This window comes from Leptodactylus fuscus, chromosome 1, assembly GCF_031893055.1.
Source record: "Leptodactylus fuscus isolate aLepFus1 chromosome 1, aLepFus1.hap2, whole genome shotgun sequence".
NCBI classification, from domain to species: domain Eukaryota; kingdom Metazoa; phylum Chordata; class Amphibia; order Anura; family Leptodactylidae; genus Leptodactylus; species Leptodactylus fuscus.
Window position 1 is genome coordinate 360,628,097 of NC_134265.1, and position 22,556 is coordinate 360,650,652.

At 44.8% G+C, this 22,556-nt stretch overlaps 1 protein-coding gene across 2 annotated transcripts in view; it reads right to left on the minus strand.

Moving 5' to 3' along the window:
* Positions 1-22,556, minus strand: part of DYSF (dysferlin) — a 283,259-nt gene that overhangs the window by 20,025 nt on the left and 240,678 nt on the right. For both annotated transcript variants that reach the window (XM_075261820.1, XM_075261819.1), the window contains 2 exons: positions 9,208-9,306; positions 2,210-2,338 (listed from right to left, as the gene is read on the minus strand). In XM_075261820.1, the coding sequence (XP_075117921.1) occupies positions 2,210-2,338; positions 9,208-9,306 (228 nt within the window). The remainder of the gene's footprint in view (positions 1-2,209; positions 2,339-9,207; positions 9,307-22,556) is intronic.

Genomic DNA, 22,556 nt, shown 5'->3' on the forward strand with positions numbered 1-22,556 from the left:
ATGGAAGAGTTGTTAGGTGAAAGCCTTTGCTTGGTGAAGACATCATGGCAGGATGACTTACGTTATGAAAGTTTCATCTGAGCAAACCTTCAGATGGATGAGTAGAGAGGTTTGCCACTGTGTCATGTCTGGCAAAAACCAAAATCAGCAGAAACACCTAGCACCAGCTGTCAAGGAGGTTTGGTGGAGGAACGATGATTTGGGATTGTTTTGCAGCCACAGGATCTGAGCACCTTGAATGACTTGGGTGTCATTGAGTCAACCATGAACTCCTCTGTATATCAAAGTATTCTAGAGACAAATAAGAGACATCTACATGTATCCAACAGATAAAGCTTGGCCGATCACAGTCCATAACACAACGCTATAGAAATTCTGTGTTGGAACCGCGGAGAGCTGGTCAGAAAATCCCGAAACAAGGCAGTAAAGTAGAGGGTCCAGAATTACTCCAGAACGATGGGAGTGACTAGTAAAGGTTTCTAGAAAACCATAACTTCATGTTATTGCTATAAAGGTGGTTCTGCAAGCCATTGATTCCTGGGGGGCACTTATTTTTTCACACATGGCTTGTCCATTTTGGCTTTGTTTTTGGCCAGGTAGAACCTGCCATGTGTTGTTCTGTACCTGAGTTTTGATTGACCTAATTCTAAGACGTTTCCTACGTCCTGATATGTAAAGCCGTAGAGTTCATAGAGCGTGGACTTTGTTTTTCCTGTAAGTTTATGTTATTGAGCTTTTTATGAAAGTATCTCCAGGTTTTACTCCTGGATTTCATCTCGAAGGATCGAGCGTTGGAGTAATTACAGAGGAGCCACAGGAGAGGATTTGGGAAGAGACGATGAGTGGTTTATGGCGGTGATCATCCCCATGTGTCCTGTGGTGATCCTTCCAATTATGCTCCGGGCTCCTGAACGTGCGGGACCACAATCCTCTCGTCTTTGAGCCTTGTGTTATTTTCCATTGGCTGTGTCAGGTTTTTCCCTCCAGATAATGAGTGTTACAGATTTCTCCCACATTCCTGCTCATCTCATCAGCCTCAGATAAGCTTTCTATTACATACTGGTTGACATTACGCTCATTGCTGCCACATAATGGACAACTCATAATTAAGAATAACAATATACAAGGGTCCCAATAATATGTTCCATCACTGAGTCATTGCAATAATTGCTGTTATGTAAGATAGGTTTCAACTGGCCCCCAGGCAGGACCTGCCTTCTATATCTGACCCATAGATGCACTGCACAGCGGAGTATATAGTGGTGGAAACACCGCTGGGCTTTCCCAGAGCCCTGACAATGCCTCAATGTTCTCATCGCGACTGTCTTTATCAATCATTGTAACCTTTCTCCTCTTCCAATGTGTCAAACAGAAATGTGAAGTGAAGACGTGGATTGATGACGGCTATGTGTCCTGCACACCTGCACCAAAAAACACTGTTACTCACCTCACTCGGTTCCAGCATTGGATACCAGCTAGGGGCCTCGGATTCTGCCCCCACTCCAGTGACATCTCCTGTCTCATGCCACAGCCTTGCTGGATCAGGCCTTGTTGGTGGGTGGTTGCTAAAGTCAAGGTTGTGATCCATTCCCTTTCCTGGCCTTGTCCTACTGATCCTTACTGATCTGGGTCTTGACCTCAGCCTTGTTCCTGGGTACTACTAGGATGGTTCTCCTGATACCTATTGTTCTGTTGCAGTCCATGACCCTTCACTCCATTCCAGATTATGCTACTGTCTTGTTCTCTGACCTGTGACATGCTGACCACTCTCCTGGTAAGGACCTTTGTCTTTGTTCCTGACTAAGCTTCTGCTGCATCTACTGCCAAAGATTATTCCAGGGACTACATCTGAAAATCTAACGAATATGGAGATGCCTTAGACTCTGCTCCATGTCTAGCCAGTACCAACCATTAGTGGCTTAAAGAATCCCGATCTACGGTAAATGATGTCACAACTGCAATTCCATTACAAGGCCAATGCAACCAAGTGGACAATACATGGCCTTACTGTGGGGACATTTGGTATATGGAACCACCATAACTTAGTCCTAAACAAATCGAACTAGGCAAAGAGAAGAACATACAGAATATATATAGACCATAAGGTTGGTCTATAATCCAGAAGATATGGGTATCAGTCTAACCACATCATGATAGTCATATCTTCTTCAAAGTTCCTTGGGCTATAATATGATTCCTCGTAGCTCACCTTGAATTCTCCGACTACTGATGGATCTTCAGCCTCATCTTGGGATCTGCCTCTATATAGCTTGAATGTTCGACAGAAGTCAGACAGTGCCTCATAGTCTTCTATGTTCTCCAGCTCAGTGTCCAGCACCTGCCAGATGAAAGACGCCATTACTATACAGTATATACAAAGTGCACAATGAGAGACAGGAGCAGGAATCCTCCATAGTGGATCAAGACAGGGATGGTTCAAGATGGCCATCAAAGGAGATTCACAATCTGCAATTGCTTATGATGTCGCCCATGTCTACTACCTTTACCATGTCTATTATCTGCACCATGTCTACTACCTTTACCATGTCTACTATCTGCACAATGTCTAGCACCTGTACCCATGTCTACTATCTGTACCATGTCTAGTACCTATACCCATGTCTACTATATGCACCATGTCTAGGACCTATACCTATGTCTACTATCTGCACCATGTCTAGGACCTATACCTATGTCTACTATCTGCACCATGTCTAGTACCTATACCCATGTCTACTATCTGCACCATGTCTAGTACCTATACCCATGTCTACTATCTGCACCATGTCTAGGACCTATACCTATGTCTACTATCTGCACCATGTCTAGTACCTATACCCATGTCTACTATCTGCACCATGTCTAGTACCTATACCCATGTCTACTATCTGCACCATGTCTAGTACCTATACCCATGTCTACTATCTTCACAATGTCTAGTACCTATACCCATGTCTACTATCTTCACAATGTCTAGTACCTATACCCATGTCTACTATATGCACTATGTCTAGGACCTATACCTATGTCTACTATCTGCACCATGTCTAGTACCTATACCCATGTCTACTATCTGCACCATGTCTAGTACCTATACCCATGTCTACTATCTGCACCATGTCTAGTACCTATACCCATGTCTACTATCTGCACCATGTCTAGTGCCTATACCCATGTCTACTATCTGCACAATGTCTAGTACCTATACCCATGTCTACTATCTGCACCACGTCTAGTACCTATACCCATGTCTACTATCTTCACAATGTCTAGTACCTATACCCATGTCTACTATCTGCACCACGTCTAGTACCTATACCCATGTCTTCTATCTGCACCATGTCTAGTACCTATACCCATGTCTACTATCTGCACCATGTCTAGTACCTGTACCAATGTCTGTTATCTGCACAATGTCTAGCACCTGTACCATGTCTAGTACCTGTATCATGTCTGGCACCCGTACCCATGTCTAGTATCTGTAACAATGTCTGCTATCTGCACCATGTCTTCTAGCTGAACCATGTCTAGTACCTGTACCTGTGTCTTCTATCTGCACCATGTCCAGTACCTGTATTATGTTTACTATCTGCACCATGTCTAGTATCTGTATCACATCTGCTATCTGCACCATGCCTAGTACCTGTATCATGTCTAGTGCCTGTACCTATGTTTAGTTCTTGTACCCATGTCTAGTATCTATACCCATGTCTACTATCTGCACCATGTCTAGCACCTATACCCATATCTACTATCTGCACCATGTCTAGTACCATGTCTGGCACCCGTACCATGTCTAGTATCTGTAACAATGTCTGCTATCTGTACCATGTCTTCTCGCTGAACCATGTCTAGTACCTGTACCTGTGTCTTCTATCTGCACCATGTCTAGTATCTGTATCACATCTGCTCTCTGCACTATGTCTAGTACCTGTATCACATCTGCTATCTGCACCATGCCTAGTACCTGTATCATGTCTAGTGCCTGTACCTATGTTTAGTTCTTGTACCCATGTCTAGTATCTATACCCATGTCTACTATCTGCACCATGTCTAGCACCTATACCCATATCTACTATCTGCACCATGTCTAGTACCATGTCTGGCACCCGTACCATGTCTAGTATCTGTAACAATGTCTGCTATCTGTACCATGTCTTCTCGCTGAACCATGTCTAGTACCTGTACCTGTGTCTTCTATCTGCACCATGTCTAGTATCTGTATCACATCTGCTCTCTGCACTATGTCTAGTACCTGTATCACATCTGCTCTCTGCACCATGTCTAGTACCTGTATCATGTCTAGTGCCTGTACCTATGTTTAGTTCTTGTACCCATGTCTAGCACCTATACCCATGTCTACTACCTGTACGATGTCTGGTACCAGCATCCATGTCTAGTATCTGTTTCTACAAAACACTGAAGAGCTAATGCTAAAATCGCTCTTCCAAAGGTCTTGGAAGCTGCACCAACTGCTGCTGATGACACTGCTGTATGTAATAATATCTGAAAGCAGCAGAGAGATATGTCCTCTTTACATCACAACCCATGCTAGAAAAAAGAGGTCACACTGTGATCATGTGTCTTACGGAATATATATTGCCAGCTTAAGGAAGGCACATTTCATGGTGACTTCATATCTCACCTGAGAACAAAGGGATCACGCATGTTAAACCCCAAGAACTGCCATTGGAGGAGAGTCATGACACATACAAGATGGTTGGCTAGTCCTAGTGAACTCAACAGTTGTGGCCAATATTTATCCAATGTGTATGGACCTGGAAGGATGTTCATAGAACGACGAAGTCCCAGTCCATTAGTTTATCCATGGTCAAAATCGAAAAAACATTGATATTGAGATATATTTTATGTGCCATGGAAACCTTTGGGGCCACGTCAGGGTCCAAGTCCTGGTAGCGACCACACCTAATAGCTACATCCACGAATGTGTCCTGAGTATTGGTAAACTGTGTATCTTTTATTACATTGTTGGCACTATATGACTCTTTATTGGTGCTGTACAGTATATATTGTGTAGGATATAACACGAGCCATCGGCTTCAGGAGTGGACGTACCAAGGGGCTCTAAGAGGAGCAAGTCAATTGTTGCCCCGTTGACATCTCAAAAGCATATGAGGGCAACTTCGAAAGGTGTTCTACAACCCACAGGACCGCGGCCAGAGGACTTATAAGACAAAAAACTCCCAACGTAGCTGCATTTATTCCAAACCTACGTCTTCAGACCCCATCGGGGGGCAATGTCATCTCCGCAGAAGAGATGGCCGCTCTAAGCCTGCTAAGACCGCATTGAAGGATAAACATCACCCACAATGTTAATTTCAGCGGCAAACTGGGAAAAATCCAACAGAAATGGTTAAGAACAATAACGGGCAGGACGTCAATGAGTTATTAGCGTGTAACGTTCTGATAATTACGCCGTTTCCTTTCCACACATTTTCTATACAAGGATTTGTAGCGGGGCCAGAAGATTATTATCCTGCAAAAGTTAATTTACAGTACAGGAGGCCAAGAGAGCACGAGAGGCCAAGTGTAGTGCAAACCTTGTGACGTGTCCAAGTGGTCTATTAAATTGTGCTCTGTCTTGTGTGGTCAGCAGACGACTGCGTTAACAACACCCCGTAGGTTCCCACACTAATTCTGGCGTCTCCGTTGCTTATAAGGCAGTTCTGTTTCCATAAAGCTGTCCACCATTACATGAGGGTTTTGGGTTGTGCGTCAAAGTATTTTGCAACGCTTGAGTTTGGATAGAAAGATAGTTACGACACATCAGGAGCATTGGGCTTTTACAAATTGTATGGCAAATGATATGTCTGCATTATGAGATGTATTGGTTCTATAGGAGGGGTTTTCAAAAAGTTTCCTCACATTCCTGTTTTTGTTGGAATCGGTGAGGGCGGGAGGATTGGTTGGCGTCTGAGAGAGTCGTGTGACTAGTCTGATCCCAAAGGAAGGCGACTATGTGCAAAAGCAACATAAATTCTTCACAGAGTTGCAAAAATTTTTTGAAGACCCTTCAGGGTTCCCACCAGGGACTGTTATAGACTATGATGTAGCATGAAGACTCTTACGCTAGGTTGACCCCAGTGCTGGACTCTCCATCGTTTGGGTCCAAAACCGAAAACACTGGAGAAAAATGTCCTTCGTGCAGGAGTCTCCTGTCTGGAAACGTGTCTCCAACACAGGTATGAACCCAGCCTAAGGGTAAGTTCACATGGGGTCTTTTGGATGGGAACCTGAGGTAGAGTTCCAATCCAAAAACCGAGTAGCCGCGATTGAAAGCCGATGCACTGAAATGCAAGGAGCCGTTTTCAATGGGAGTCATCTCTTTAGTCAGGGTTTTGAGGCGAATTCCGCCTCAAAACCCTGACCAAAAAACTCCATGTGAACTTGCCCTTAAGGTCTTATTCCCAAAACAATACAAAAGCGGCTTTGTAACGTGTAGGGTGTTTTTGTAACGGACGTCGCACGGACGTACACTGTTTTCAACCATTCTGAAATAGAAGATATTTTTGGATCACATGCCCATATCATACTGGTATATAGAGATATACCTTTATACACCAGTACATTGTAAGTTTCCAAAAATATACTTGGAAGCCTGCAACGTACCGACCAATCTCCCAAAATGGTGGATAACCCTGATCCTGGACTCAACTGTAAATCACTGGCACCGACGGCAATTTGCTATCTCTGGCACTTGACATTAAGATCGATAACTTTTTTCCTGACCCATGGCTTCAAGATTAGCGATACCCTATTACCAGCATCAACACCGGACAGGGGCACGGGGCTATATGGCTAGTACAAAAATTGTCCTGCTGAGATCCTCTGCAACGTTAAAGGTGATGATCAAAGTAAGGGTAACGTTTCGGTAACGTTTCAGTAAAGTTTCGGTTCTGGTCACCGCGGCTCCCTGATATGGAACACAAAAATCTATGAACTAAGATCCCCAAATGTCTTGGTGATTTCTACTATGGTTGTTCCGTATACGTCACCTCTCCATACACCTGATAAATTTAGACTTTGTTTTCTTTTATCTCTTGGCTTTCGCACTGCAGATTCTGAAATGTTTTTGCAAAAAAAAAACGTAAATGAAATAAAATTGAATTGAATCTCCAATGGATTCCGTGGCTGAATCTAATAAACTAAGACTTGGACACTTCTGTGATATTTTCAACAGACGAAAGAACTGGAGGCCGCAGAGAGCGCGGAGACCGTGGAGGACTCTTTTTTTTTTTGGTCTCGTCTGAATGACAGTTTTATTTTTGATTTGATATTAATGCTCTGGATTTTGGCTCCCGGCCCGCGTTACAATTTACACTGTTCTTGCCTCTGTGTTGTTGATGCTTTAAGAAGTGGTGACTGTTATTTTTTTTGTCTTGGAAGCCAAGAAAATGTAGCATTGCTTCCAGAGAACAGGATGGACTGTGCCGGTGACAGCTCTCCACCGGTAGCCATAATGTAATTATCAAGTGGTGTAGTCCAGCAGCCGCCCCGGGTGCCAAAACAAATGATGGCAGAACCAAACCACTCCAGATTTTTCTAATTTATTGTGTGATCTCAGCAGCATCCTTTCGCTTGGTAGGAATTCTTCACAACATTAATACCACAAAGGTCAAGTATCATAAGATAATACAGATGGAATACTAGGAATCAGGAGGCTCTGTTTGGGTCATCGAGAAGCCTTCTAAGATATCTGCCAGGCACAGAGACATGCCAAACAAAAATATCCAATCTCGGTTTCTCGGATTAAAGGGGAACTCCCTTATCTTATAAAGTCTGGGCATATTGCTAGGCCATCACATTGTTAATGGTGGGCGTTCCAACTTCTAGGATCCCTCACAGAATGAATTGGATGCAGAATTTTTGGTCCTCCCAGCCAACATCTCACTTGAATGTAACTTACATGAAGGCAATGCCAAGGGAGAGAAGTGGTTGCCTATCTATTTGCATACAAAACTGACCACCCTAAAAACAGCACCAGCAAAAATGTAGACCCCTAATGATCCAGTATCTACATCGCGGCCAACCCACCACACCAGCCTAACCATTACCATATTATTACAAAGCATAGACTGAAGGCTGCCAACATTAACTTGGAAATAGGTTTAGGACTTTGGTGAGAAACTGGAGAACAGAAGTCCTCACCCAGCATCTCCTTGCCCATCTCTTCTGGTTTTATCTTGAGACTATTATTGATGGCAATTTGGCATAATGGTTCTGGATTCAAAGATGACCCTTCACCTCCTCTACCAACTCCAACTCTTCAATTCAATGGGTGTCATCCCACTGGTTCTGGTGCACTTGGAATTTTCTCCCTGGTCCTCACCATTGCCGAGCGATTAATTCTGTTACTTTCAGTATAATGATGCTGTCTGCTGTCAGGTGGGCGGTCCCTGTCTTTCTGCTCCGCCCAGAACCGCCCATCTGACAACAGAGAGCATAAATTGGATGAAGGTATCAGAACTGATGGGGAACAGAGGCGACTAGAGAGAAAATGCCGACTGCGCCAAAATTAGTGAAGCAAAGTCTATTGAAGGATATAATAAATTGTAGTTGGTGGAGGTGGTCAAAGGTCCTCCTTAAAGGTTTATTTTGGAATTTTAATATTGATGACCTAAATAGTTACACAGTTACATAGTTAATGAGGTTGGAGTCCATCAAGTTCAACCTATAACCCTACAATCTCTACAGTGTTGATCCAGGGGAAGGCAAAAAACCTATCCCTAGAAAACTTTTCAATATCACATTTTTGGGGGTCCAACACTGGACACTCCCAAAAATCATCTTTTTGAAGAGGCCATAACACTTTGGCGAGCGCCACTTCTTCTTCACAAACTGATAAGTGAATAGGACCATATTTGGTTTTTGCAAAAAGGCAGTAGTGTTCTCCTGAGCACCAAGGCCTCTTCAAAAAGTGACCAGCAGGGATGCCAGGTGTTGGACCCCACCAACGAACATACTAAGCAAGAGAGAAAGATATATTTCTCCACCATAGACCTAGATCTTCTAAAATTTGGTGAAGCAGAAAATTTACTGCAATGTGTACGTGATACAGTCAAAGACCACATCAGAGACCTCCCATAAGGTCCCAAATTATAATAGTAGATTTATTAGCCAATCCTCTACGACCTCACCGCCCAAGTGTATAACCCACCACCGTCTTCTCAGAGAAAACTCACTTACCTGAAGAGTGTCGAAGCCTTTCTCCAAGTAAGTTCCACACTTGTCCATTTCCCCAATCGACGCGTAGAATTTGCTCCACCAGTCAATGAATTCCTCCTCCTGGAAAAACGGAAAAATTGGTTACTCTCGAAACTTGACCTCTGACCACACCAATGAACCTGCCTCGAGGCGTTTCCAAAATTGGTCATCTAACCAATTGGCCTTCAATTTTTGGTCAACCCTAACCGGACAAACAGCTAAAAACGATCCCGAATATGAATTTATGTAATAGTTTTCACCTTCATGATGAATAAAATCATTATATTTCATGGCTACGACTCTGCGTAATCCCCGAAGAGATTATATCACCTAAAATGTTCTCTGTTCTTCACACTCACACTTTACTCCGCCGCTAACAGCCAACCGAGATGTTTCATTCTTCCCAATGACAAATGCAGGGAAAGTCAAGGTCATGGCGGCGAGTGCGGACCCGCCCAATGTTTGTGTCTACCTTGGCAGAAGACGTGTGATTTTATTCCCCCCGTATTAGATGGCCTGATAGTTCGTTACCGGAATGTGACCTGCTTGTAATTAATTTCACATGTCCCCGCCGGGCTGGCAACTGGAGAGGTTCACACCTCAGCGAGGCATGGACGGTCCGACCAACACTGGAAAATTTAATCTATGTTCCCATCAGACAGAATAATTTGGGAGGCGACATTTGTTGTGGAAACGGCATTGAGTTCTGTAAAATTCTTATTAAGTATATAGCCGCACATTTTAATTTCAGAATAAATACTTGGCCATTTGATAGTAAAATGGAAAAAGGAGACACAGCCAAAGAGTATTATTCATCGGCCCCGCTATACACGGCCACGTGCCAAACACAGCCACGAGGTCACCATTGTCCTGTTAGTCAAGGTTCCCACCATTATCAAGGGCTAATATTGGGATATAGGGTATGCCATCACTTTGCAACCAGTAGCCCGACCTCCGGGACCAAGTCGGGGAATGGAGGGTCCACAGTACTGGTTTAGCAATGTCTCCCCGTCCTAGGTTTCTTGAATGGAGTCAGAGTTGGTCAGAGTGGCCACCATTCGGGGTTGAGCGCTGAGGACAACCAGTTCTGTAGACCCTTTATTCTCCGGTGGTGGCGGTGCAGGTCACAAAGCAATGCCATATCCTATTAGATTAGATGTTGTTACATTGGAGTAACCCAAGGTCAGTTTTGGTCCTTGGAGATGAAGCCAGTAGTGGATATAGATTTTTTTTTCCAGTCTCCTTTCCACCAGTCATATATTTTTTTATTTTTAAAATGTCCAATTTTTATGTCCATTTGTTTCCAATATTACAGATTGTATATAGATTGTATAGATATTGTTTCTAGAGCGATGCCAGTACAGAGTAGTGTTGAGGTTATGTGGTGTCTCAATCACAATATTTTTTTTTTTATCAATTGTGTAAATATTTTGATACAATAACACAATTTTTTATTTAAAAAAATGATATATTTTACTTTATGAAAAAATCTATTTATATTTAATTTATATACCTATCATATATACTGTATATATATATATATATATATATATATATATATATATATATATATATATATCCTACTAATAGTATAAATATATTATATATATATATATATATAGTATTATATATTATATATATTATTATTATAAATATTATAAAGTTTGTGTGTTTGCGGGATTGTATGTTTGGATGTTTGTTCTCCAATCACACGACACCGGCTGTACGCAGTTACCTGACATTTGGCACATACATAGCTTGTACCCTGGAATGAAACATAAGCTACGTATTAAGCCGGTAAGTAGCCACACCGCCCGACCGCTAACGCCGAAATGCTGTTCCCGGTAGGCTGAAGGACCTGAGATGATGTCATCACAGGCCCTTTGGCCGCTTGCTGATTGGATTGCAGCACTCAATGGGGGCGGAGTTAAGGAGAGTGTCCGTGCGGCAGCCTATGGTGTCTATACGACCCGGTGGAGAGAAGGCCACATGCAGCTGTGGTTTGTGGGAACCGATGTGTACATTGGCTGTGCCGCTCTGTGACTCCGGCGGCTGACTGTAGTCATCGGCCTCTGCCGGGTGTGCGGTGGGTGCAGTCCGGACTGTGGGGACCATGGCGCATGTGTGAGACAACGCGCATGGTATTGGGTGCGCACATTCGGTAAGTATGCAGGGTCAATCTGCACTGTTACCTTAGCCGTGGGAAGGAGGGTCCATGCGGGAGTAGAGGGGGCACATCAGAGTGGTGGCAAGGGGAGCTTTGGGGCTAGGGGGGCCGCATGACGTTGGGGGCGCAGGAGGTTTGGGGTCGGTATTGAGGAGGGGACTAGAGGAAGGGGGGCAGTGCGTGTGGGAGCAAAAGGGGGGGAGTAGGAGTGTTGACGGGAGGGAGCGCACCAGTGGGTCATGCAGGGGGGGGGGGGGCCGCGGGAAATGCTAATATATATATATATATATATATATATATATATATATATATATATATACAGTATATTCTCCTTGCTTTTGTAAACAAGCATAGGTAACCTTTTGGAAATATCTAAGGTAAAGTTGCCGCAAAGTTAAAGGGGTACTCCAATCTTCACTCACCTTTGCCCATATGCAGTGCAGGGGGTCCTGGCCACCCATACACAAGTCCCTACGGGAACCTCAGAAATAGACAGATGTGCAGATAGAAGTGAATGGTGAGACCCGCACATGCTTGGCCATCTCTTCCGTCAATGTGGCCACAAGAAGTGGTCGGGGGACCCCTGAGACAGACATGGCTTCCGTCAATGGGACCCCCAACTATTGGGCATTATCATAGTCTGTACATATCTGGTCTCAATCTCCCAGACGTCCGTATGTCTGACCCTCTGTAAGTCCTGTATATAGACTGCGCCATGACGTATCTCAGCAGGACCCTGCACTATAGCAGCAGTAATATTAACCCTGTCACCGCTGTGTTTGGTGGCGGCCCGGAGAGCCTGACCTCAGGGGATGTAGGGTCACATTTCAGGTAATATTACAGGCCGGGCAGTAATTCCACATTTCTGCACAGATTCTGCTGCGGATTCATGAATGGCTCGTACAAATAATGATGTCTATCCTAGTAATCCGCAGAATTCCATCACACTGACCTCATGGAGAAAACCTAATAGAGGATTATTGGATTTGTGACTAGAGCCAGCCGCACGGGGCCATGAACGTCCTGAACAGACATTGTTCTCAATGAGACCTGCACATACATTACATTCATCATCCCCCAGCCCCAGGCGTGGGGGGCAGAGGAGGTGCAGGGTTATCCCCCAGCCCCAGGCGTGGGGGGCAGAGGAGGTGCGGGTCATCCCCCAGCCTCAGGCGTGGGGGGCAGAGGAGGTGCGGGTCATCCCCCAGCCCCAGGCGTGGGGGGCAGAGGAGGTGCGGGTCATCCCCCAGCCCCAGGCGTGGGGGGCAGAGGAGGTGCAGGGTTATCCCCCAGCCCCAGGCGTGGGGGGCAGAGGAGGTGCGGGTCATCCCCCAGCCCCAGGTGTGGGCGGCAGAGGAGGTGCGGGTCATCCCCCAGCCCCAGGTGTGGGAGGCAGAGGAGGTGCGGGTCATCCCCCAGCCCCAGGCGTGGGGGGCAGAGGAGGTGCGGGTCATCCCCCAGCCCCAGGCGTGGGGGGCAGAGGAGGTGCGGGTCATTCCCCCAGCCCCAGGCGTGGGGGGCAGAGGAGGTGCGGGTCATCCCCCAGCCCCAGGCGTGGGGGGCAGAGGAGGTGCGGGTCATCCCCCAGCCCCAGGTGTGGGGGGCAGAGGAGGTGCGGGTCATCCCCCAGCCGTGGGGGGCAGAGGAGGTGCGGGTTATCCGCCAGCCCCAGGTGTGGGGGGCAGAGGAGGTGCAGGTCATCCCCCAGCCCCAGGCATGGGAAGCAGAGGTGCGGGTCATCCCCCAGCCCCAGGTGTGGGGGGCAGAGGAGGTGCGGGTCATCCCCCAGCCCCAGGCGTGGGGGGCAGAGGAGGTGCAGGGTTATCCGCCAGCCCCAGGTGTGGGGGGCAGAGGAGGTGCAGGTCATCCCCCAGCCCCAGGCATGGGAAGCAGAGGTGCGGGTCATCCCCCAGCCCCAGGCGTGGGGGGCAGAGGAGGTGCGGGTCATCCCCCAGCCCCAGGCGTGGGGGGCAGAGGAGGTGCGGGTCATCCCCCAGCCCCAGGTGTGGGGGGCAGAGGAGGTGCGGGTCATCCCCCAGCCGTGGGGGGCAGAGGAGGTGCGGGTTATCCGCCAGCCCCAGGTGTGGGGGGCAGAGGAGGTGCGGGTCATCCCCCAGCCCCAGGCGTGGGGGGCAGAGGAGGTGCAGGGTGCCCGCTTAGGTCCACCACATGTGGGACTTACCCAGAGGATCTTCTGCAGCCATAAGACAAGAGAAGCAGGTTAGATGATGAGACCCATCCGGCCCCCGACCCCCACCCCATACATGCAGCCCCCCAGCCAGTGCATGAAGCAGAGCAGCATAATATGGCATCTAATAGGCAAATAACAGCAAATCTGTGCGATGTCCTACACCAATCACTGCCAAATCTGCATCAATTCATGGGGACAAAATATATACAGAGGACGCAAATCTAACTGAACAACCCATTGTGAAGACTCACTGAGCCTGACTGTGGCAGAGCCTATGTATCTGAGCCTGGGTGATACTGCACTATAGGGTGACTCTAATAATGTGACACTGTGAGCCAGTGTATCTAATCCTGTGTGATACTGTACTGCTGAGCCAGTGTATCTAATCCTGTCTGATACTGTACTGCTGAGCCAGTGTATCTAATCCTGTCTGATACTGTACTGCTGAGTCAGTGTATCTAATCCTGTGCGATACTGTACTGCTGAGTTAGTGTATCTAATCCTGTGTGATACTGTACTGCTGAGTTAGTGTATCTAATCCTGTGTGATACTGTACTGCTGAGCCAGTGTATCTAATCCTGTGTGATACTGTACTGCTGAGCCAGTGTATCTAATCCTGTGTGATACTGTACTGCTGAGCCAGTGTATCTAATCCTGTGTGATACTGTACTGCTGAGCCAGTGTATCTAATCCTGTGTGATACTGTACTGCTGAGCCAGTGTATCTAATCCTGTGTGATACTGTACTGCTGAGCCAGTGTATCTAATCCTGTGTGATACTGTACTGCTGAGCCAGTGTATCTAATCCTGTGTGATACTGTACTGCTGAGCCAGTGTATCTAATCCTGTGTGATACTGTACTGCTGAGCCAGTGTATCTAATCCTGTGTGATACTGTACTGCTGAGCCAGTGTATCTAATCCTGTGTGATACTGTACTGCTGAGCCAGTGTATCTAATCCTGTGTGATACTGTACTGCTGAGCCAGTGTATCTAATCCTGTGTGATACTGTACTGCTGAGCCAGTGTATCTAATCCTGTGTGATACTGTACTGCTGAGCCAGTGTATCTAATCCTGTGTGATACTGTACTGCTGAGCCAGTGTATCTAATCCTGTGTGATACTGTACTGCTGAGCCAGTGTATCTAATCCTGTGTGATACTGTACTGCTGAGCCAGTGTATCTAATCCTGTGCGATACTGTACTGCTGAGTTAGTGTATCTAATCCTGTGTGATACTGTACTGCTGAGCCAGTGTATCTAATCCTGTGCGATACTGTACTGCTGAGCCAGTGTATCTAATCCTGTGTGATACTGTACTGCTGAGCCAGTGTATCTAATCCTGTGTGATACTGTACTGCTGAGCCAGTGTATCTAATCCTGTGTGATACTGTACTGCTGAGCCAGTGTATCTAATCCTGTGTGATACTGTACTGCTGAGCCAGTGTATCTAATCCTGTGTGATACGGTACTGCTGAGTCAGTGTATCTAATCCTGTGTGATACTGTACTGCTGAGTCACGGTATCATATGTGTATCTAAGCCTATCATGTGTGATAATATCCTGTACATCTAAGTCTCTCCTGTGTGATACTGTGCGGTGTATCTAAGCCTGTGAGGTTTGGTCCCGGCTCCTGTAAGCAGTCAGTACTACGCCCCCACCAGGCGGTCACATGGATGATGAGTTTAGCTGATGGGGCTGTCCCTGTACTGTACTGTCCCAGGGGCCCTGACGCCACATGACCCCATATAAAGCGCTCTCGTCTTCTCCCAGCAGGGGCAGCGTTTTCCACCGACTTCTCCTATAAAGGAACTTCAAAGTAATGCGCAGCTATAAGTGGCATCTGTCACCCCTAATAAGGGGGTCCCGGGGCCCCTATATAACAGCACATGTTCTGACCAAATAGTCACTGCAGCACTTTACTACCTGCTACACTGCACGACTGACACGTAAGGCCAGGACATGGCGTGTGCAATGTGTATTACATATGTCATCTAACAGTATATGGACACTGCACAGTACCACTTCTCTTACTCTGTATATATGGACAGTGCACAGTACCACTTCTCTTACTCTGTATATATGGACAGTGCACAGTACCACTTCTCTTACTCTGTATATATGGACACTGCACAGTACCACTTCTCTTACTCTGTATATATGGACACTGCACAGTACCACTTCTCTTATACTGTATATATGGACAGTGCACAGTAGCACTTCTCTTACTCTGTATATATGGACACTGCACAGTACCACTTCTCTTACTCTGTATATATGGACAGTGCACAGTACCACTTCTCTTACTCTGTATATATGGACACTGCACAGTACCACTTCTCTTACTCTGTATATATGGACACTGCACTGCACAGTACCACTTCTCTTATACTGTATATATGGGCAGTGCACAGTACCACTTCTCTTACTCTGTATATATGGACACTGCACAGTACCACTTCTCTTACTCTGTATATATGGACAGTGCACAGTACCACTTCTCTTACTCTGTATATATGGACAGTGCACAGTACCACTTCTCTTACTCTGTATATATGGACAGTGCACAGTACCACTTCTCTTACTCTGTATATATGGACACTGCACAGTACCACTTCTCTTACTCTGTATATATGGACACTGCACAGTACCACTTCTCTTATACTGTATATATGGACAGTGCACAGTAGCACTTCTCTTACTCTGTATATATGGACACTGCACAGTACCACTTCTCTTACTCTGTATATATGGACAGTGCACAGTACCACTTCTCTTACTCTGTATATATGGACACTGCACAGTTCCACTTCTCTTACTCTGTATATATGGACAGTGCACAGTACCACTTCTCTTACTCTGTATATATAGACAGTGCACAGTACCACTTCTCTTACTCTGTATATATGGACACTGCACAGTACCACTTCTCTTATACTGTATATATGGACAGTGCACAGTACTACTTCTCTTATCCTGTATATATGGACAGTGCACAGTACCACTTCTCTTATCCTGTATATATGGACAGTGCACAGTACTACTTCTCTTACTCTGTATATATGGACACTGCACAGTACCACTTCTCTTACTCTGTATATATGGGCAGTGCACAGTACCACTTCTCTTACTCTGTATATATAGACACTGCACAGTACCACTTCTCTTACTCTGTATATATGGACACTGCACAGTACCACTTCTCTTACTCTGTATATATGGAAAGTGCACAGTACCACTTCTCTTACTCTGTATATATGGACAGTGCACAGTACCACTTCTCTTACTCTGTATATATGGACAGTGCACAGTACCACTTCTCTTACTCTGTATATATGGACAGTGCACAGTACCACTTCTCTTACTCTGTATATATGGACACTGCACAGTACCACTTCTCTTACTCTGTATATATGGACACTGCACAGTACCACTTCTCTTATACTGTATATATGGACAGTGCACAGTAGCACTTCTCTTACTCTGTATATATGGACACTGCACAGTACCACTTCTCTTACTCTGTATATATGGACAGTGCACAGTACCACTTCTCTTACTCTGTATATATGGACACTGCACAGTACCACTTCTCTTACTCTGTATATATGGACACTGCACAGTACCACTTCTCTTATACTGTATATATGGACAGTGCACAGTACTACTTCTCTTATCCTGTATATATGGACAGTGCACAGTACCACTTCTCTTATCCTGTATATATGGACAGTGCACAGTACTACTTCTCTTATCCTGTATATATGGACAGTGCACAGTACCACTTCTCTTGTCCTGTATATATGGACACTGCACAGTAGCACTTCTCTTACTTTGTACATATGGACAGTGCACAGTACCACTTCTCTTACTCTGTATATATGGACAGTGCACAGTACCACTTCTCTTACTCTGTATATATGGACAGTGCACAGTACCACTTCTCTTACTCTGTATATATGGACACTGCACAGTACCACTTCTCTTACTCTGTATATATGGACAGTGCACAGTAGCACTTCTCTTGTCCTGTATACATGCTATGCCCCTCCCCCGCAGGCTGTGTATCCAGGGTGCAGTGCTGCGTCTGTGCGGTGACATGCAGGTACAGACACATCACACATAGATCATACATACATGGAGGCTGCAGTGAGAGGAGGACATGTTTATTATGGCGGAGCCACTCACACCGTCTGCAAGCTACAAATGAATAAGTCTGGTTATTTACATGAAAAACATTACTGATGACATCACAAGAAGCCATGACACGTTACTGACACGTTACTGACATGTTACTGACACACAGAACAAACACAAGCATTATTTAGACATTGTATTACAATATTATCAAGATATCATATAGCAGTATTATTCAGACATGCAGTAGCAGTATTATTTAGTCATTATATAGCAGCACTATTCAGACACTACATAGTTGTATTATTTAGACATCATATGGTAGTATTATTCAGACATCACATTGCAGTATTATTCAGACACTGTGTAACAGTATTAGACACTATGTAGCAGTATTAGACACTATATAACAGTATTATTCATACACTGTATAGCAGTATTATCCAGATGCTGCAGTATTATTCAGACACTGTGTAGCAGTATTATTTAAACATGGCATGGCAGTATTATTTGGACACTGCATAGTAGTAATATTTAGACATCACATAGCACTATTATTCGGACACTGCAGTATCATTCAGACATTGTATAGCAATAATATTCATACACTGTATATCAGTATTCTTTAGAGATTGTATGGTAGTATTTTTCATATATCACATAGTAATATTATTCAGACACTATACAGCAGTATTTTTAGACATTGCATTGTAGTATTATTCAATCATCACATTGCAGTATTATTTAGACACTGTTTACCAGTATTATTCAGACACTGTGTAGCAGTATTAGTTATACACTGTATAACAGTATTATTCAGACACTGTACAGCAGTATTAGACACTATGTAGCAGTATTAGTTAGACACTGTATAATAGTATTATTCAGACACTGCACATCATTATTATTCAGATGCTGCAGTATTATTAAGAAACTGTGTAGCAGTATTATTTAGACACTGTGTAGCAGTATTATTCAGATGCTGCAGTATTATTCAGGCACTGTGTAGCAGTATTATTCAGATGCTGCAGTATTATTCAGGCACTGTGTAGCAGTATTATTCAGATGCTGCAGTATTATTCAGAAACCGTGTAGCAGTATTATTCAGACACAGTATAGCAGTATTATTCTGCCATCACATTGCAGTATTATTCAGACACTGTATAGCAGTATTATTCTGCCATCACATTGCAGTATTATTCAGACACTGTATAGCAGTATTATTCTGCCATCACATTGCAGTATAATTCAGACACTGTATAGCAGTATTATTCTGCCATCACATTGCAGTATTATTCAGACACTGTATAGCAGTATTATTCTGCCAACACATAGTACTGTTATTAGCTTCCCTTTTCGTAATGTAGCTGTTATTTTTCCCCTGTATGCTGTTATTACGTGAGCACTACATTGCGGTGTTTGCTGGCATGGTATGGCGCTGTTACTTAGACACTGTACGTCATGTTTCTGCAGTGCATGGTGGGCGCTGCACTGTATTTAACCAATGTATGGCATTGTTTTTTTGGGCAGAACACTTTGTGGTGCTCATACAGTTTGCAATGGGTTTTTCTAGACTATATGGCAGTATATTGGGGACACCATCAGAGAGCACAGCACATGGTATCCTCCAATGTCAGGTCAGGTCTGGACATTTAGGGGACCTTCTAGGCTTCAGTATCCCCCGAGTCTGTCCTGTGATGTCCCAGCTATTTCTCATCTATGAACCACCGATGGCTCACAGAGATTTCACTTGTGGTTTCTGGAACCCAAAAATATTCACTCCTGGCCGATCCTTTCTACAAAAGCCTTTGTACATCCAAAACCTCATGAAATAAGTTCCCAGCACAGCGGTGACTGATGCAGACTCCTACTGCCAGGGCTAATCATTACCTTATGGCACCGATCTATACAGTCATGTAGAAGCGGAGGGTTCGGCCACCGCCTCATGTGCACGGAGATCCCGCACATGGCAGACATCGCAGTATTACACTTTATGGAGAAATTGTCAAAGGTCACGTAAAAATTACAGTAAATAATAAAAGTGACATAGGCAGGTACGGTACGTATAGCAAATTCTTCATCTACACCCGTGGTCTACAATGGTTTCTTGCACCAGGGACTGGCTTCAAGCAAGACCTGGCAAGGCCGGGGTTATAGGCGGGCGGCACCTGACTGAGACTGAGGCTAACCCACCACTCCGTGGACCGGTAAAATAACCTCAATGGTGATGGGGGACCCCTGATCTAGACCACCTGACCACCGGGCACCTGATCCTAGCATAGAACTGCAATACTATGTGAGGCCTCAAAAATCTGATCACCTTAGTTATAATCCTACTTACCCCGCACCCTGAACTGTCCCCGAGGCTCCCACAGAAAGGAGACTTACAGGTAAGACTGCACCAATAGCGAGCTAATATCTGACAACCAAGACCTAGGCCGGATTCCATGGTAGCAGCTTGTGATTGTGAGCTGACACATTGGGGCAACACCTCACCTTCCGGCAACTTCCGGCAATGGTTGCCTCATTGTTGAAGCCTCGGTCTCCAGTTATTGTTGTCTTATGTGGCCTGAATTCTTATAATGGGACACCTTCTGTATCTCAAAAATCTGTTGACGTGACCTTTCCCGTGGATGCTCCATATGACATTTCTTTGGAGTTGGTGACCCCTTGTGCTATCATTGCATGGACTCATGTTTGGCCTCAGGATTATGGTGGTGGATCCATGTTTCAGAACACAATGATAGAAGTCTCTCTAAGCTTGTCTAAATTCTCCTGGTTAAATTCCTGGCAATGTGTTTTTGGCTCAGGCGTCACCATGAATGGCATCGGGACTGACCAAAACATCATGGAGGATACTGGAAATTGTGCCATAAGCTATAATACTGACTTTGACCCAATAATCTTCCAAAATCATGGCCTCTACTTTATGGCACACTTATTATGAAGACGATTCGACAGGTCACCCTGAGTGGGGGGTTCTTTTCTGGTCTCTTAGGTGATGTCACAGGCTTGGGATCTGGTCCTAGTGGTCACAGCATTTTAACACGTCATAACATTGGCTTGCCCCACTTGACTTTTGAGGCCTCAGCCCTGGGGCTCATGATGTCTACCAGGAGATGGACCTCAAGAGACCCCCGATTGCCACATGCGAGCCCAGGAGAGGTGAAGAGAGGTAAGTTTAAGTGTTTATTATGTTTCCACACCTCCCCTGGGCATCGCATTATTATACTCTGGGACCTAAAAGTGATTGGTGGTCGGCAAACCCAACATTTTTGGAAAATTTGGGTCAAAATTGGTTTGTTCCAATCCAGCCTACTCATCTCTAGTAGAACCCTTAAGGAAGCAAGTCTAATATATAAGGCCATTCTTGTCTTCTCATCCTACTGGAGGAAAGCGAATTTAGAATATTTGATATCCCACACCTCCGACAAGTCCCGATAATATATATTTTTATAGTTCACGTTTTTGTAGTAGTATAGTTACTATATGGCCAGAATGGATGGCGAGATATAGGATATGCTCAGTCACTTTCCGCCTGGCCCTTCGTGTCCTTTCTGTAGAGACAGAAGAATCCAACATCACACATGGAGGAATTTGCCGAGAAGAGCTGGCAAAGGAACTTTTTACTCCTGATTTACGGTCTGCAGCAGCTGAGTTTATTGCTCTTTCTTCTCTTGAGTGATAATTGCATGTGGTCGCCCCATGACTTGGCCAAGAAAACCAACTAGACTTTTTCACTGCTTAACTAATTCTTCTGCCAGGAAGTTTAAATTTTATGGGCAAAGTAAACCCGCCACACTGGTGCCGTCACCGTATGTTTGCCCTGGCTGATGAATCTCACTCGATCCAAGCCAAAAAACTTTCAATATCTCCCTGTTCCACACTTGAGTGAGCACAGTTATAGGGGAAGATGCTAGAGACCCCGGGGGTAACTGTTGTGTGGTCTCGGAGAAACCACTGGGAGAACTTGACGTTCAAACGTGTGCTACGGACGGTGTTCTTACAGATCTGGAACGGGATGTCAATATTTGACCCATGCTCACGGTGGTGGAAAAAAGTTAAAATCTCTCCAAGAAAAAGACTTAACGTTCAATAACGATGGATATAAAAAGTTTATTCCTTTTGATGGAAATCGGGGTCATAAGTCAAAAAGCTGAGACAAGGTTCAGGTATTTTTATACTGTGGATCTGGGACACCTTCAGTGAACACCATCCCTTTCCCAAAAAATGGCATGACCTTCCCCTCGAGGGTGCAACTGTAAGGATGGAAGGAGGAGCAACCAAGGAGACCCACCTCTGCTCATGTGATCATAGTGGAGAGAGAACAACAATGTTTATGAGCTAAATTTATTGTATATGGAAGTGATCCTGGTGGTTTGGATCTCCATTTCTAGTTTTGCCCTTCATAAACATAGAAAAGAAGAAGAAGAAGAGGAAAAGCTGTCTGTTTTTTAAATTATTTTTTCTGTTTTTCAAATAATTTTTCTATGTTTCTTTAACAAAGTGCTGCTAAAATATTTCAATAGTTTTCCTTCTCAATTACGGAGATGTTTAAGTAGGTGACATAGGGCAGGGATAAAGCCTGTGGTTTCTGCCCCCCCCCCCCATAAGGTTATAACAGACTAGATCTTGGAGGACGGGGCATTTTGATATTCATTTTTTTTTATATGCTTATTTTTCTGATTATCCCTCTAACTGTGGCTGATACATTATGTCCAGTTACAGGAGGCAGGCAGCTTCCTGGTATAAACTGATCTGGGTATCCTAGATCAGTTCTGGGCACCCAACAACTCCTGTAGTTCCCAGCGTTCAGTAGATCTCCTAACCACCAGTAGAT